General features: G+C 48.2%; 1 protein-coding gene and 1 long non-coding RNA gene across 3 annotated transcripts; one reads left to right on the top strand and one right to left on the bottom strand.

The window, feature by feature from the left end:
• Positions 1-1,511: 1,511 nt before the first annotated feature.
• HSP90AB1 (heat shock protein 90 alpha family class B member 1) lies at positions 1,512-13,854 on the bottom strand. Of its 2 annotated transcripts, none has more exons than XM_067006320.1 (12): positions 13,464-13,854; positions 5,789-5,935; positions 5,260-5,466; positions 5,000-5,159; positions 4,697-4,830; positions 4,283-4,591; positions 3,699-3,864; positions 3,300-3,490; positions 3,032-3,179; positions 2,630-2,898; positions 2,008-2,341; positions 1,512-1,893 (listed from the first exon to the last, which is right to left on the bottom strand). In XM_067006320.1, exons 2-12 carry the CDS (start codon positions 5,933-5,935, stop codon positions 1,784-1,786), a joined length of 2,175 nt encoding a protein of 724 aa, XP_066862421.1. In that variant the 5' UTR covers positions 13,464-13,854; the 3' UTR covers positions 1,512-1,783. The 2 variants fall into 2 exon arrangements, with proteins under 2 accessions (XP_066862421.1, XP_058931579.1); XM_059075596.2 differs by lacking the exon at positions 13,464-13,854 and adding an exon at positions 7,308-8,082.
• Positions 3,189-6,020, top strand: LOC136792015 (uncharacterized). Its single transcript, XR_010835109.1, has 2 exons — positions 3,189-4,222; positions 4,961-6,020. It is a non-coding gene; the product is annotated as an uncharacterized lncRNA (long non-coding RNA).
• Positions 13,855-16,029: the final 2,175 nt, after the last annotated feature.

Genomic DNA, 16,029 nt, shown 5'->3' with positions numbered 1-16,029 from the left:
GCTCAGTGCCAAGCCACACCAGTGAAGGTACCTCATACTGTCAACCCAGGAAAAGATCAAAACTCAAAAGTAGTTCCTACTGCATGTGTGCTTTCGTATCAGCACGGTAAAGTCAAAAAAATTTGAGTGGAAGACCCTCTGTATGTGCTTTAGGAAAGGGACTTTTTTAAAGTGTTATATGGTAGTTCAGATACCTTCAGTGTTTATCAGAATTTTTTTAAATTGAAGTATAGTTGATTTAGTGTTAATTTCTGCTGTACAGCAAAGTGATTGTTACACATTTTTTAAAGTACTGTTTTCCATTATGGTTTATCGTAAGATACTGAATATAATTGTGCGCTATACAGTAGGACCTTGTTCATCCAATCTTGTTCACATAACAGCTTCCATCTGCTAACCCCAACCTCCCATTCCATCCCTCCCCCATCCCCCTTGGCAACCACTGGTCTGTTCTGTCCGATTTTGTTTCTGATTCAGAGGTTCATTTGTGTCATATTTTACATTCTACATGTGATATCATATGGTTTCTTTTACTTAGCATGGTAATCTCTAATTTGCATCCACGTTGCTGCAAATGGCATGATTTCATTTTTAAAATATTTCATTTTTTATGGCTGAGTAGTATTCACTTGTATATATGTACATCATCTTTATCTGTCAACAGACATTTGTTTCCATGTCTTGGCTGTCGTTAGTGCTGCTGCAGACATAGGGGTGCATCTATTTGAATTAGTTTTGTCTGGATATATGCCCAGGAGTGGATTACTAGATATGGTAATTCTTAAGTTTTCTGAGGAACCTCCGTACCCGTTTTCCACAGTGGCTGCACCAACCTACATTCCCACCAACAGTGTAGTAGGGTTCCCTTTTCTCCACACCCTCCCTCTCCAGGCTTTTATTTGCAGACGTTTTTGTTTGGTTTTGTTTTTTGACCATGCAGCATGCAAGGATCTTAGTTCCTGAACCTGCGCCCACTGCAGTGGAAGCACAGTCTTAATCGCTGGACCGCCAGGGAAGTCCTGGTATTTGCTTACTTTTTAATGTGAGGTGGTACCTCATCGTCATTTTGATTTGCATTTCTCCAGTAACTAGCTATGTTGAACATCTTTTCATGTGGCTACTGGCCATGTGTATGTCTTCTTTGGAGAGATGTCTATTTAGGTTTTCTGCCCATATTTTAATTGGATTGTTTTTTTTGTTATTAACTTGTATGAGCTGTTTGTATTATTTTGGAAATTAAGCCCTTGTCAGTCGCATCATTTGCAAATATTTTCTCCCATTCTGTAGTTTTTTTTGGTTGTATGGTTTCAAGTTTGATTAGATCCCATTTGTGTGACTTCTAAACTTATCAGTGACCTTTTAAAAACTTTTAAAAGTCTTATTATGTATCACGTTATCTATACTTAGGATGATAGCAGGTTAAGACTTGGGAGGGAAACAAACTACAGAAACTCCAAAGGCAGCATTATACATACTTGCGGTGGGGGGGTGGTCCACAGAGAGAGCAGAAGTGTATAAAAAACCTGCATCATCTTTATTTTGCATACTTTAATTTCAGAACAAAACAAACAAAAAAAACCACAATACACAACATTCCAACCCCATGTCAAATGTGGAAAGGAACAGGGCTCGAGGCCCTTATATCCTACCTTAGACAGAAGGACAGAAATAAAACCACTAGACATCAGCAGAAGGAACCAAGTGGGCCGAGGCCACTGGGGCTGCTGTTGGGGGAGCCATGGGGACACTATACAGAGGGAACAAAGTCTGCAGGTAGAAATGCCTAATCTACTTCTTCCATGCGAGAGGCATCCTCGTCACCCTCAAGGGGCGGGATCTCATCAGGAACAGCAGTACTGGGCTCCTCTGCTGTCACTTCATCTTCATCAATGCCTAAAAGTAGGAAGAATGCCACTTGAGATCTGACCCAAAAAGCACTCAGTCAAATCTGCCCACCAGACCAGTTCCTCCTCTCCTTGCCACACTCTAGAGGACAAGAGTACTCACCCAAGCCTAGCTTGATCATGCGGTAGATGCGGTTGGAGTGGGTCTGGGGATCCTCAAGCGAGAAGCCAGAAGAGAGCAGCGCAGTTTCGAACAGTAGCACCACCAGGTCCTTGACAGCCTTGTCATTCTTGTCTGCCTCTGCCTTCTGCCGCAGGGTCTCCACAATGGGGTGGTCAGGATTGATCTCTAGGTGCTTTTTGGCCATCATGTAGCCCATGGTCGAGTTGTCCCGAAGTGCCTGGGCTTTCATGATGCGCTCCATGTTGGCAGTCCAGCCATAGGTGCTCGTCACGATGCAGCAGGGTGAAGAGACAAGCCTATTGGAGATCGTCACCTGTGGACAGTCACAAAAACCTTGGGTTCACATTAAATCAAATTGCTACCTTGAGACAAACATGATACTTGAAGTCCTGTTCTGGGGGTCAGGGGGAAGAATACCTCATCTTTGCTAAGTTTAATAGAAACAGTAACCTTAAAATCTGCCTGGTTAAGAAAACAAAGGGTAGGATTGGCGCTAAACAAATTAGGCTGCCCCAAACCACTAATTGCATAGCAACCAGAGACTGAGGGAAACAGCCCTGAAGGCATCTGTTACAAATAACTTAGTTCCAGAGTTGCTTACCTTCTCCACCTTCTTATCCAAGATCTCTTTCATGAGTTTGCAGAGGTTCTCAAACTTAGCCTTGCTCTCTTCCATCTTCTTCTTCTCCTCCTCGTCCTCAGGCAGCTCCAGGCCCTCCTTGGTAACCGAGACCAGACTCTTCCCATCAAACTCCTTGAGCTGCTGCACACAGTACTCATCGATCGGCTCTGTCATGTACACCACCTCGAAGCCCCGCTTCCGCACTCGCTCCACAAATGCAGAGTTGGCAACCTGCTCTTTGCTCTCACCTGTAAGGATTACTTAGTGTGACTCAAGGGCCAGAATGCCTCAACCTGCCAGTTCCCAGGTATCCTCGAGTGTCCTCCCTTTCTCCCCACACCTCTAAGGAGAGGCTTTGATCAGACCCAGGCTCCAACGCACCAGTGATGTAATAGATGGACTTCTGGGTCTCCTTCATGCGAGACACGTATTCTGAGAGAGAAGTCATCTCATCTCCAGACTGGGAGGTGTGATAGCGCAGCAGCTCAGAAAGGCGTCGCCGGTTAGTGGAGTCCTCATGGATTCCAAGCTTTAAGGGTAGAAAGAAAAAAAAAAAAAAAAATCTTGCTAAGAAATAATTTATCCTCTATGTGAGTAAGAAATAAGCCATCATAATTATTAAGGAAGAAAGTACTTGCTGCCTCTTTACCTTTAGATTTTTAGAGAATGCCTCATAGAATTTCTTGTAGTTCTCCTTGTCTTCTGCCAGCTCTGAGAAGAGCTCAAGGCACTTCTTAACAATGTTTTTGCGAATGACCTTCAAGATTTTGCTCTGCTGGAGCATTTCTCGGGAGATGTTCAGGGGAAGGTCTTCAGAGTCAACCACACCACGGATGAAGTCTGAAATCAAGTACGTAAGCTCAGTTTAAAAAAGGTAGGGGAGTGGAGAGGATAAAAATAAAGGTATACATAGGGTTAGCTGGACGCAACAGGACCAATTTTCTCACTGAACACCTGTTATGTTGCAGAGGATCCTTAACCTAAGATAAAGACTTCAGTCCCCTTGAGAATGCTGAACGCAAGTACATTAGGCCAAAAAGATACTCACTGAGATATTCTGGTATTAATTCATCACAGCTGTCCATGATAAACACACGGCGGACATAGAGTTTAATGTTGTTCTTCTTCTTTTTGTTCTCAAAGAGATCAAAAGGAGCCCGACGAGGGATGAACAGCAATGCTCTGAATTCCAACTGACCTTCTACAGAGAAGTGCTGAAAGAAACCCAAGATAATCCAACTGTGTATTTCAAAATAAGAGTGGCTTTTTGTCCCAACACGAAATTATCCAATATTTGGAACTAAAATCTTCCCCCTAAGCACCAGGAATAGAGCAGACGCTAAGGCAACTGTTGAGAAAATTTAAGCTCCAACGCCCTAAATGAACCCAACATGGTACAAGCTGTGTATAATCCCTGGGTTAATGAGGAAATTGTCAAATCAGGACCCCGGATGGGTAAAGCTGCCACAGAACAAGTGAGGTAACTGAGGAAAATGTCATTTCTCCACCCTGGAAGGGTCCATTAGCAAGTGAACTCATGGCATTCACAGCTCCCAGCTACCAACCAGTTGGGTAAGTTCCATTTGCCCATTATCGGCTCCTCCTATTGAGCCAACAAGCAAGGCTTCTTACCTTCACTGCCAAGTGATCTTCCCAGTCGTTGGTAAGGCTCTTATAGAACTCTCCGTATTCCTCCTGGGTGATGTCATCAGGGTTTCTGGTCCAAATGGGCTTGGTCTTGTTCAGTTCTTCCTGATCAATATACTTCTCCTTGATCTTCTTTGTCTTCTTTTTCTTATCTTTGCCACTATCATCCTCCTCATCTGAGCCCACATCTTCAATCTTAGGCTTCTCCTCATCATCTTTATCTTCTTCTTCTTTCTCACCTTTCTCTTCCTCTGCCTCATCATCACTGATTTCCTTCTCACGTTCCTTCTCCAGCTAAAAGTATCAAAGATGATAAATGCAGATTACAGAAAGCAAAAAACCAAAGGTCCATTTAGATTCTCTAAAGCATCTTCACTTGAGTTACCAGTCCATACTTACATAAAGTGTGATGGGATAACCTATGAACTGTGAGTGCTTCTTCACCACTTCTTTGACCCGCCTTTCTTCTAAGTACTCTGTCTGATCTTCCTTAAGGTGGAGAATCACTTTGGTACCCCGCCCAATGGGCTCACCTAGAAAGTCGATCAAAATGGAATAAAAAATGAAACTAAGTGCAAAACTATAAATATAACTGCTTTACAGATAAAAATGCTCAAGATTTACAGATAAAAATGCTCAAGATCTTTATTACTGTTTCCCCAGAATTCTCACCCAGACTCCTTAGGAGGAAAGCCAACTCACCATGATCAGCACGTACAGTGAAGGAACCCCCAGCAGAAGACTCCCAGGCATACTGTTCATCATCATTGTGCTTTGTGATCACAACCACTTTCTCTGCCACTAGGTAGGCAGAATAGAAGCCAACACCAAATTGCCCAATCATGGAAATGTCTGCACCAGCCTGCCAAAGAGTTTAAGGAAGTCGAACGCAAGTTTCAAAGAAACAGCAAACCAAACACCAAAAATACGAATGGTGTGTGCCTAGCTAAAATACCACATACCTGAAGAGCCTCCATAAATGCTTTAGTACCAGACTTGGCAATGGTTCCCAAATTATTTACAAGATCAGCTTTGGTCATGCCAATGCCAGTGTCTACCAGAGTCAGGGTGCGCTCCTGGGGGTTGGGGATGATGTCAATTTTCAGCTCTTTACCACTGTCCAATTTGGAAGGGTCTGTCAGGCTCTCATAACGAATCTTGTCCAAGGCCTGGAAATACAAATTGCAATTTTACAAAATTCTACTTCCTTAAAGCCCATTTCACCCAAAAGAAAAAACTTTTTAATTCCCAAATACCCTCAATTGTGATTACCCATTTAACTTGTAGTTTGAAAACCACATCCAACTACAGTCTCTATCCACATCTATCCACCTACCCACCATAGAATAAAGCAAACCTTTTTGTAACTGCAGCAAATTTATATCCCCTTCAACACTGACCACCACAAAATGCCAAACCACCCCTTCTCCGTTTTTTTTTTTTTGGAGTACTTGAAAAACAAACGCCAATGAGAACACCCAAGGTACTCACATCAGAAGCATTACTGATCAACTCCCGAAGAAAAATTTCCTTGTTGGAATAGAAGGTATTGATAATAAGAGACATGAGTTGGGCAATTTCTGCCTGGAAAGCAAAAGTCTCCACCTCCTCCTCTCCATGGTGCACTTCCTCAGGCATCTAAAATAAAAAACTCAAGAACTTAAAACTACTAGAGTTCACCCCGATTACAATACAATAAAGACATTAAGAGATTCATCTCAAACTGTTTTGAGCTGTGTACTGAGACAAAATCCTTTCCTGTAAAAATTTCAGGCTGCATCCCTAGAGAGAAAACAATGGGGAGAGGGGCTGCGCCTAACACACTGGATGAAATGTGTTAAGGTTTCTTGTACTTTGGAACCAAACTACTGTTAAAATGATCCATGGATCAGCATCACCTGGTAATTTGTTAGGCATGCAGAGTATCGCCCCTAACCCAGGTTATCTCGAATGCAAGTAATAACCCCGATTAATTCACACATTTAAATATGCAAATCAATACAGTTCTACCATTTTGGATGGGGGGACCTCCAATATGACTAGTTATACGTTAAAGGGCAATGACTTGAAACTGCTCTCCCATGACGCATCTCCAAGCAGATGTGGGATTACTGCCTCACGTGGTAGGGGAAGCTAACTCGAGAGATCGGTGGGATGCCCACCCAGGGTGGCTATTAAGACAAAGAACCGATAAAGGAAGAGCTCCACCGTGACCCCTGAGCACACGTGACTGAGATGCAAGTCCAAACCAAACACAACTAAAATGGTGGCCGTAGTCCGCTGGGCCGACTCTAGTCCTTGTCGGACATGCGTCGGCCAGGACCACGCGAGAAGGGGGCGCCACCGCGCAGCCTCCCTTCGCCCCAGCATCCGGGCACCAGGGCGGGGCACCGGGCTCCAGAAGCTTCCAGAACAATCTCAGCTCTCGAGGAGGGGCGGGGGAGGAATAAACCCATGAATCTCAGATCCTGCCACCCTCCCTCTCCTCTCCCGTCCCTCCTCCTGCACCAAGACCGCAGGCCAGAGGCGACCGAAAACATCCCTCGCCACAGACCCTCCCGGTAGGCACCCGAAAAAACTTAAAAACCGCGTCCAGTACAAGAGATGGCAAAACCTGGTCAGGACTGGGCTGTGCTGAGTCACACCGAGCGCGCACACCCACAACCCTTGGGGACCCTCCGGCGCCCCGTAGCCGCGTCCGGAAGTGAAGAGGCAAACATGGCAGCGTCCCGGGCCGGCGCGGCCACCACGTGCAGCTGCCCACTAGCCCAGACCCACTCCGCGGCCCACCTCGCCCATGCCTAATAGCTGCCTAGAAGCAGCCCCACCACCAAGCACAGAAAAGAGCCTGAACTCAAGAGCTCCCTCCCACCCCCCAACAGAAAATGGGAGCGTTATCCCAAAAGCTGCCCCAACACAACAAAATGTGGAGTCAGAAAGGACGCGAGAGACGAAAACAACTCGGAAGAGCAATCTAACCTGAAAAGCCCGAAGAAGACTGCAGCCTTACCTTAAAGAATAAGAGTCGCAGATACTAGAGAGCAGAGAGGGCAAGGACTGCCTCTATCTCACTCGCCACAACAGGGGTGCGCGGGGGTGACTCAAAAGAACGGTTGTGAGCCCCCAGTCGCCTTATATAAGACGAAGCACAGCCTAGCTGCCCGCCCCCGGATCCCTCCGCCTTAAAGGAGGATGCCTGTCAGCACCGCACCTGCCGCCGCCCGCCCACCTTGACGTCATGGTCCAAAATAGGGGAGGGGGCGGTGAAGAACGGGAGCAGCCGGCCTCAGTGTGCACGGGGAGCGCACGTATTTATTCGTTTTCATAGCCCCATCTCTGCGCTTCCAAGACAGGACAACATCAGAAATGGATGTAGGGAATGCTCTCATGACGTAAGCGGCAGATCAGGGGCGAGGATCCCCACTGACCTCCGTAGAAACTTGTAGGGCAGGCGTCTCCACACCCAAGAGTCCCGGCCTCGAAGGAAGCCTAAAAAGCGGCTAACCACTCCCACCTACGCTCCCAGGCTCGATCTCCCTTTAGAATCTTCGCTACAGAAAACAACAGCTCGATAAGGGGAAGGGGTCTTTTCCGCGGTTGGTGCGGAATCGAAAGCCCAACTCTAGGCAGCCCGGGGAATCCCGGCCCTCCCGGGGGCAGGGCCGGCGTTTCGCCGCGGGGCGTGGCTCCGGCTGCGGGAAGGGTGCCGGCTCCGGCTGGCGGGGGACTCTTTGCCTGCATGCGGCGGAAGGAGCCACGGCGGCGGTACTGCGATGCTTCCAGCAGGTTCCAGGCCCGCCTAGGCGGTCCCGCCCCGCCCCCTTCCCTCGAGGCTCCGCCCCGCCCTCTGCGGCCTGGATTGTGCCTCTGCGGCGGCTCCGCCCCGCGACCGTTCTTCTAGGATCCTGGGGTTGAAGTGGGCTGCCCTAATCCCGTTTACTGTAGGAAACTGTAGGGGGCACCCTTTACCCCACCTACCAGGCCCAGCTAGCCCAGCACTGCGTCTGGGGTTGGGATTGACCCCGCTTCTCCCACATCAATCACACGGGCTGTTGGGGCAGCTCTAAGGGCAGCCTTTCAGAGAGCGGAAACGGGATGGGCTCGCTACGCGATGGGCCCTCCCCAGCTTCTGCAGCCTCCCACAGGTGTGGAGCGCAGAGACATGCACATCGAGTTCTCAGTCTGGTTTCTTTTTCTTTTTCTTTTTTTTTTTCCATCCTCTTCTCTGTTTCTGCAGCTGCCTAGATCTGGGGAGGGTCGGGTCTCCAAGGACCCCTCTGCAGGGTGGCAGAAGTTATTGGAGGCAGCATGAGGACTCTGGCCAGAGTGTAGCCCGCTCCAGGCGGCTGGAACCATGTCGTTCCCCTTCAGCGGTGGCGCCGGAGGCTCCAAGCCATGGGCCTGCCCAGCGAGCTACAGGACGCCGTGCCTCTTCTGGCTTTGCCCCTTTTGCGTGCGCTCCGGCTGGTGAACTGTCCTTGCCTTTCCAAGGCCTCATCTTGGAAGCCTACTGGACCCACAGACCCTCCAGGAGAGAATGGCCACCCCCTACGCTGTGACCTTGTGGATGTCCAGCAACTCCCTTCGTGGCCCACTTCGTCGGCCCCTGGCGTGCTGGGGAGTGCTTCCCCCACCACCACCCGTGGACCTCCCTCAGCAGCCCTGATGCCCAGTCTTATTCTTTCATATCTTCTTGGTTTATGTGTTCAGTTTCAAGGAACAAAGGACCCTTGCTTTCCTTTTCCTTGCCCCACACTCCAGACCTCGTCAACCGTGCCATCACTACCTCAATTTCATCTCTCCTTATACTTCCACTCCCCTTCTTTATGGTCTGGGAGGAGTCAGTGAGTGGGGGAAGGGCCGTGGTGCTGCTGCTAGGAGGCCCCCCAGATGCTGTGTTCCAGATGGAAACCTCAAACCAGGAGCGTCACCCCCCAACACACCCTCCCTCCCCCTAGGCAGAAGGGGCCTAGTTAAACACCTGCTCCCTGGTTCACAAAGAGGATTCACAACATCTCACCGTCCTGTGAAGAGGTAGGAGTGAATCTGCACATTCTAGAAACTGGGCGAGGAAGGCTTCAGTGAGTACCCCAGGGTGGGTCAGCTCAGAGCCTTTGCTTGGCTAACTCCCTTGCTCCCTGCTCCAGAAATGGAGTGGGGATGCTGTTTCTTCTCCCAGGACTCAAGCCCAAAGCAGAGAAAGAATCACTCCTGTGGACCAGTGTCAGGACCAGAGAGTCCTCGGGGGTTTCCTAAGGGGAAAATCTCAAATCTCGCACCAGCACAGAAATTCTGCTTTCCCTTCCAGAAATCTTCAGGATGACTTCTCCAGCTCATTGACACTCACTAATTCCCTGTGAGCCTTGTCTGAGGATACGGATGCATAAACAGGACAGGGAGTCCTTAGCCCACTAGGGGGAGCTGCAGCAGACCAAGTGTGAATCAGAGCAGCTGGCAGCAAGGGAGAAGCCTCAGTTTCCCAGCTCAGCCTGGGTAAGGGGCCAGGTTCAGGGCTACGTGGCACAGGTCTACTCCCCAGCAAAGGGAAAGCATGGGAAAGGCACAGCCCTGCCAGAGGTACCACAGCCCAGGAACCCTCAAGGGAGGCAGGAGTCACTGAAAGTGGCCCTGCAGGCAGGGGTTAGGTCACAGAGGGCCACAATGCCATGCTAAGTAGTTCTGACCTTAAGTTAGGGTAAGCGAAGCCACTGAAAGCTATTAAAGATGACTTAACCCCCCCTGAATCCCCAGAAGCCTATTCCCAGCAGCATTTGCAACCCTTGATATTCCCAAGATACCTTTTATTCCCAACCAGGCCTCAAAGACCCAGCCCAACCTTCTGCTGTTTGGAGGGCAGCCAGATGAAGTAAGGACTGATGAACTATGGCCTGCAGTTGGTGGGCTTATCACTTGTTTTTGTATGGCCTGTAGATAAGGATGGTTTTTACATTGTTTAATGGCTGAAAAAAAATCAAAGGGAAGATAATATTTTGGCATGTGAAAAGTATAGGAAATTTGAATTTATGTCCGTAAAGTTTTACTGAAACAAGCTCTACTTATTTGTTTACATGTTGTCTTCGGCTAGTTTCACACTGTAATGAGGGAGTTGATAGTTGTGACAGAGACCGTATAGCTTTCAAAGTCTAAAGTATTTACCCCCTTACCTTTTACAGAAAAGCTTTGCAGACCCCTGATCTAGCTAAAGCTAAGTAGGGCCTCGGAGGGAGCAGAGACTCAGCCTGGACAGGCTGCTGCTCGGACTGGGACTTCTCCTAGTTAGGAAGCACCAATGGCCTTTCAAGGAGGTGAGGGGGCCACTGAGGGGAGCTTGGATAAGGGGCCATGGATGAATCAAACAACTGGAGGCATCAGGATGTCAGCGACTATTTAAGCATGGGGAGTAGCTCTGGCTCCTTAACCCCCAGAACAAGCAGCCTCCCAAGCTCAGCGCCTGCCAGGCGTGCCCTGTCAGTTCTGGTCTTCCCAGTTCCACCAGGCTTACATCTCTGAATTCCCGAGCTGACATCCTCCTGGGCCAACAGACTCGACATTCAGATATGTTGGACAGCTGAGCAGGTCTGCGTGGCCAACCAGGGCTCCATCTCTTTGCCTCAGTTTCCATATTCTGCGGGGACATGTCTCTTTGCACCACGTTTGCTGATTTGATTGTTAGTATGTTATTTTTTGACGCAATGGCAAATGGAAATTTGCCTTCATTTTCTGTTTCCTGGAGAGTTTGAAAAACGATTGTTGTGTATTGATCCCACAACTTGGTAAGCTACCTTATTAATTTTTAATTTGTCTGTCAGTCTTTTGTTGTTTTCTAGTACAACCCTAGCTATCATCTGAGAACAATGATAGTTTGGTTTCTGCCTTTCTAACCCTTGTATCTCATATTTCTTTTTACAGTGCACCAGCTAGGACCAGCAGAACAATGACGTGTGGAAACAGTGATTCTGGGCATCCCTGTCTCCTTTCTGATCAGAAAAGGAACACTTCATCATTGAGCATATTTTCTCTTTCTGCTCCTAACTTGTTATACATCTTAATCTGAATGGGTATCAAAATTATTTTTCTGCATCTATTGTTTTTAAAATTTCCTTAATCTATTTATGTGTTTAACTTGTTAATAGACTTACTAACATTAGACTTGAAATTAAACATTTCTTTAAAGTTTTGTAGAACTCACCTATAAAAATGCCTGTTGTTTCTATTGTTTCCTATATGAAAATATTTTAACTAGGAACTCAAATTTTTTAATGGCATAGGTCTATTCAGGTTTTCTACTACTCCTGGAGTGAATTTTGTTTAATTTTTCTGGATGTTTCTTGAAAGCTTTAAAAATTATGGCATACTATTTCCTTTGACTATCTTTTTAGTTTCTGTTCTATCTCAAGTATGTCCCCTTTTTTCACTCCTAAAATTGTTTTTGTCTTTTCCCTTTTTTTCATGATCAGTTTCACCAGCGATTTATCTATTTTATTACATAATTTGTTTTCTGCTTCTTTAATTTCTTTACTTTATTCCTTTATTTTTTTAAATTTATGCTAAACTTTTTCTCATTATTTCTACTTTTTGAGGGTCAGGTCTGTTGTTCTTTTTCTATTTTCTTAACTTTAATACTTAGCACATTAAATTTCATCCTTTCCCCTTTTCAGACATAAGGATTTAAGACTATAAATTTCTTTTCAAGTACTATTTTAGCTATGTCCCACAAGTTTCAACATGTAGAATTTTTTATTGTAATTCAGTTTTAAGGATTTTGATTCCCCTATGGTATCTCTGTTGATCAGAGATCAGTGGTATCTGTTTAAAATGTTCAATTATTTTTATATTATCCTTTCATTATGTTGTAGACATACAATGGTGTGTATGATACTTAACTTTTGTATTTGAGATTTCCTTTGTAATCTAGGATGTGGTTAATATAAATACTCCATGTGTGCTTGAGAAAAATATCTATTGATATTACCTAGTTGTTGGATAGGTCTAAATATGTTAAATCTATTAAATCAAGCCAGTTAATTGTATTGTTCCAAACAAACAAAAATCCCACGTGGAGACTCCCCGGGATGAAGCTTGGAGAAGGGAGAGGCTGGAGGTGTGAAGCTCACACAGGGGTGGGGAGGAGGCACGGTGTACACATTCTCTGAGGTAGGATGATAAAAGTGGGGCTGAGGGGAGGGGAGGACCACTCTGGGCTGGAGGGGTCAAGAAGTCTGTTTTAGGCATTGTGGGGCACCAAGGAGAGATGTCCAGGAGGCAGAGGCTGATGGTTGAAGTCAGGGGCAAGAACAAAATCTCTCAGGGGAGTGGGGTGAGAAAGCCAGAAATTGTGGTCTAAGCCATTCTGGAATTGTAAATGGGGCATCTTTGGTAACCTCCTCTTTAATACCCATATCAGCGTGTCTTGACTGTCTAAGGGCATAGTATCTGTTGCCTGGGGGTGTGACTGAGTCCCGCCTACCTGCCGTTATCAGCCCAGCGCAAAAATGTCTGTCCTCCTCCTGCCATCACACCCACCAGGCATGGCTTTCATCTTGGGCGTTATTTAGTGTTCCACGCCCCCTTTGACTAAGAAGCTAAAACTTAACCCTAAATTGGTTCAGCCCAGAGCAGATTATAGGCAGAGAAAGGTGCAGGGGGCAGGTGACACCACAAACAACCCTGACCTACTTAACTGTTCTGCTTGCCACCTGTCCTGCCCCAGGGACAAGTCACTGCTCCATGTGCAGGTCTCAACTGGCTGGATTTCTAGGTCATCCACTGGGCCCAGTGCCTGCCTGGCCCACCTGCACCAGATAAGGGACTGGTAGGGCTGTGGTACTTACTGCTGGTGGGTGGTGAGGAACTCACAAACAGGAGGCACTGAGGTTACACATCAGGAAGGACCTTGCTGGTTTCAGCTGGGAAGGATGTCATGCGAGTTCAGGATCCTAGGAGGCTTAGGATCCCTGGGATGTGAAAAGAGAAGATGCCTCTCTGGAATGTTTTGGAGGCTGGGAGGAAGGTGCACCAAGCCTGCATTACATGCCCCCCCCCCGTCTCATGAGGCCGTGTACCTTTCCATGCTCTTTACTGCCTGGGAAGTCGTGGGGGGGGGGGGGGGGAGGGAGAGAGACGAGGACTGAGACACAGAGATAGAGAAACAGAGACTTAAACTTACCTGGTGCTTTGTAGTTTACAAAATATTTTTCCATCCTTTAAACTTTTCAGCCTCGGTTTTCTGGAGTAAAGCAGGCATGGCAATAGTCAGCACTCCATAGGATTATTAGACCATCGGAGTCAGTATATGTACGAGGAGCGGCAGGTGAACGTTATTCATTAACTCAGTGGAGTTTCATAACAGGGAGAGGTAGGCAAGGCAAGTAGTATTACCCCTGCTTTACAGTTGAGCGGCTCCGAGATGTAAAGTGCTTGGCTCAAGGCCACCCGGACTTAAGGGGCAGTGGAATCTGGACCCCCACCTGCCAGGGGTCAGATAAGAGGGGCTGCGGGGATAGAGGCCGCGCTCCGGCCAGGGGGCGCGCGCGTCACGGGTGACGTCACTTCCCCCTCTAGCGGCGGGCGGGGCTGAGCAGAACCCAGGTTCCCCTCGTTCGCGCCCCGGCCCTGCGGTTCTCGGCTGTCCCGCCCGGAGGCAGTAGCCTTTCGCACTTGGCCGGGGTGAAGGAAATGAGGCCTGGTCCTCGAAGCTTCGGGTGCTGAAGATGCGGGGGAGGGGGCCGAACGGCATGCACGGGGAGCAGCGAGCCCACCAGGCTGAGGTCATCCTAATGACTCTTGGCACCACGTGTCTCTAGGGTCCTCAACTCCTGCACCCAAACCCTGCACGCAGACCCCCTTAATTTCCTTAGCAAGCCGTACATGTTACCCCGTTTAAAGAACAAGGGATCTGGGCTACAGAGGATAGGTGGCTCGTGCAAGGTGACACAACTGGTACTTGGCAGGCCCAAAATGGAATCCTAGGCTCTGAATCTGAACCATCACCCAACCCATAGGAAGGCATGGGAGGGGGTAGCTGTGGTGAGCAGAAGCCCCTGCTTTGTGGGGTCTTGCTGACTCACTTAGCACTTGCCCGGCGGTCTGGAGCCAGAACATCAGGGGCTGACTGGCAGGGAGCACCTGGACCAACGAGGCTGTGAGGGGCTCTAGTGAGCACATGCTCTCCCAGAGGGGACCCGTGCTGGAAGCCAGGTCGGGCGGAGATAAGCTGGAGAAGCCAAGCTGCGACAAAGGCCCCTGATGCGTTGGGGGGCGGAGCGGGGGATCGCCGGCTCTGCCCATCTCCACACTCACTGCCGACCTGCCCAAAGAACCAGCCTGGCCCCTCTCCCTCAGACTGCCACTCTTCCAGTGTCAGGACTTGGATTTCAGGCGGGGCCTGCCGGCCACAGCCGGGCTATCTCTTTAAGGTGACTCTGCACTTCTCTGCTTACATCCATTTTGAATCCCTATCAGAGTTTAACATCCTGAGGATAATTTTCCCAATAATTGGGGGTTTCCTGTGAAGCACCTGCCCCCATCATACTGCCCCCCCACCATACCCTTTCCATGTTCACCCCAAAGAATACAAACACAGGTATATTGCAATTCATCCGTTATACCCGACGCTGCACTTCTATTTTTAAGGACGACTGCTAATTTTACTGGGGCTCTTAGCTTTTCAAAAGTTTAAAGCTGCAACAATTCACCATATAAGATTAAACAAGAGGGAAATTTGTGTTGCAGTGGCAGCCACCCCAGGGAATACAGCAGCCTAATAGACCACCGTTTGGGGCAGAAATGTCGCACGAAAGGAAGGTGACGACCAGCACAAGTTCAGCCCATGCCCACCTTACAGGAAGCAAAGTGCTAGGAGGAATGGTGGTGAGGCCCCAGAGCGGCCTGCCTCCCACAGGCGGTGTTGTCTGCAGAGCGCCCACCTGTGGCCGGGGGCTATCACTGCAGTTGGGTCGGCAGGAGCTACTTTTCCTAACACCCCCAGAGCTCCCCATTCTCAGGTGAGGACACGGAGGGCATGAGTGAAACGAGCGAGACTTATTTTTTGGCATTTGCATTCGAAAAAATTTTGGAAAAAAGACTCTAGTCATTTTCTTCATCAATTCCAGTTCACAAAGATGTGACTGTAATCTAAATGTCTGTCCTTCAAGCCACTGCTGGAGTTGTGAGAAACCTACTTAACATCCATCTCTATCTCATGGGAACAGGCATTGAAATGAGTGCTGCCACACAGCTGGAGTCTGTCCTGTGACGACTGTGAGGCTGGACAAGCAGATGCAAGGAAGCAAACATCTTCGAGTACCTCTGGGAGCTTAAAAGAGTGAAAACAGACCCAAACCTGAAAAACATGACAGTCTGGTAACTGGAGTAAAAGCATAGTCACAGTTACAAAAGTTCTGAGGTGCAGAGGGAGAAGGAATTGTAGAAACTGGCTGTTGCTGGTGCTGCTAATCAGGAAATATGTGGCGTGCCCCAGGGAGAGACCGGCCTGAGACTAAATGTTTTCAGATTATTCTGCGGCCGTGTGTGGGATGGGCTGCAGGAGACCTGGCAGGAGTCCTGAAAGGCCAGGCAGGAGGCAAGAAGGGACCCAGGGAAGAAGCACCGGCCCCTGAGGGGCTGTGGTGCTGAGGAAGGAACCCAGCAGGACTCCCGGAAGTTGAGATGGAGTGAGAGGGAGCAGAGCAAGGGTGCAGTTTTTGCTTAGCCTCGTGGCCAAAGGGCACCGC

The sequence above is a fragment of the Kogia breviceps genome, chromosome 10 (genome assembly GCF_026419965.1).
Source record: "Kogia breviceps isolate mKogBre1 chromosome 10, mKogBre1 haplotype 1, whole genome shotgun sequence".
Lineage (NCBI taxonomy): Eukaryota > Metazoa > Chordata > Mammalia > Artiodactyla > Physeteridae > Kogia > Kogia breviceps.
The sequence above is the reverse complement of the archived record's forward strand: the minus strand, read 5'-3'. Positions and strand labels throughout refer to the sequence as shown.

Coding starts and splice junctions, on each gene's coding strand:
- HSP90AB1 (XM_067006320.1), bottom strand. CDS start 5,935: ATGCCTGAGGAAGTGCACCATGGAGAGGAGGAGGTGGAGACTTTTGCT. Junction 3,180..3,299: donor CATTCTCTAAAAATCTAAAG/GTAAAGAGGCAG, acceptor CTACCCTTAAAG/CTTGGAATCCATGAGGACTC. Junction 1,894..2,007: donor CATGATCAAGCTAGGCTTGG/GTGAGTACTCTT, acceptor TCCTACTTTTAG/GCATTGATGAAGATGAAGTG.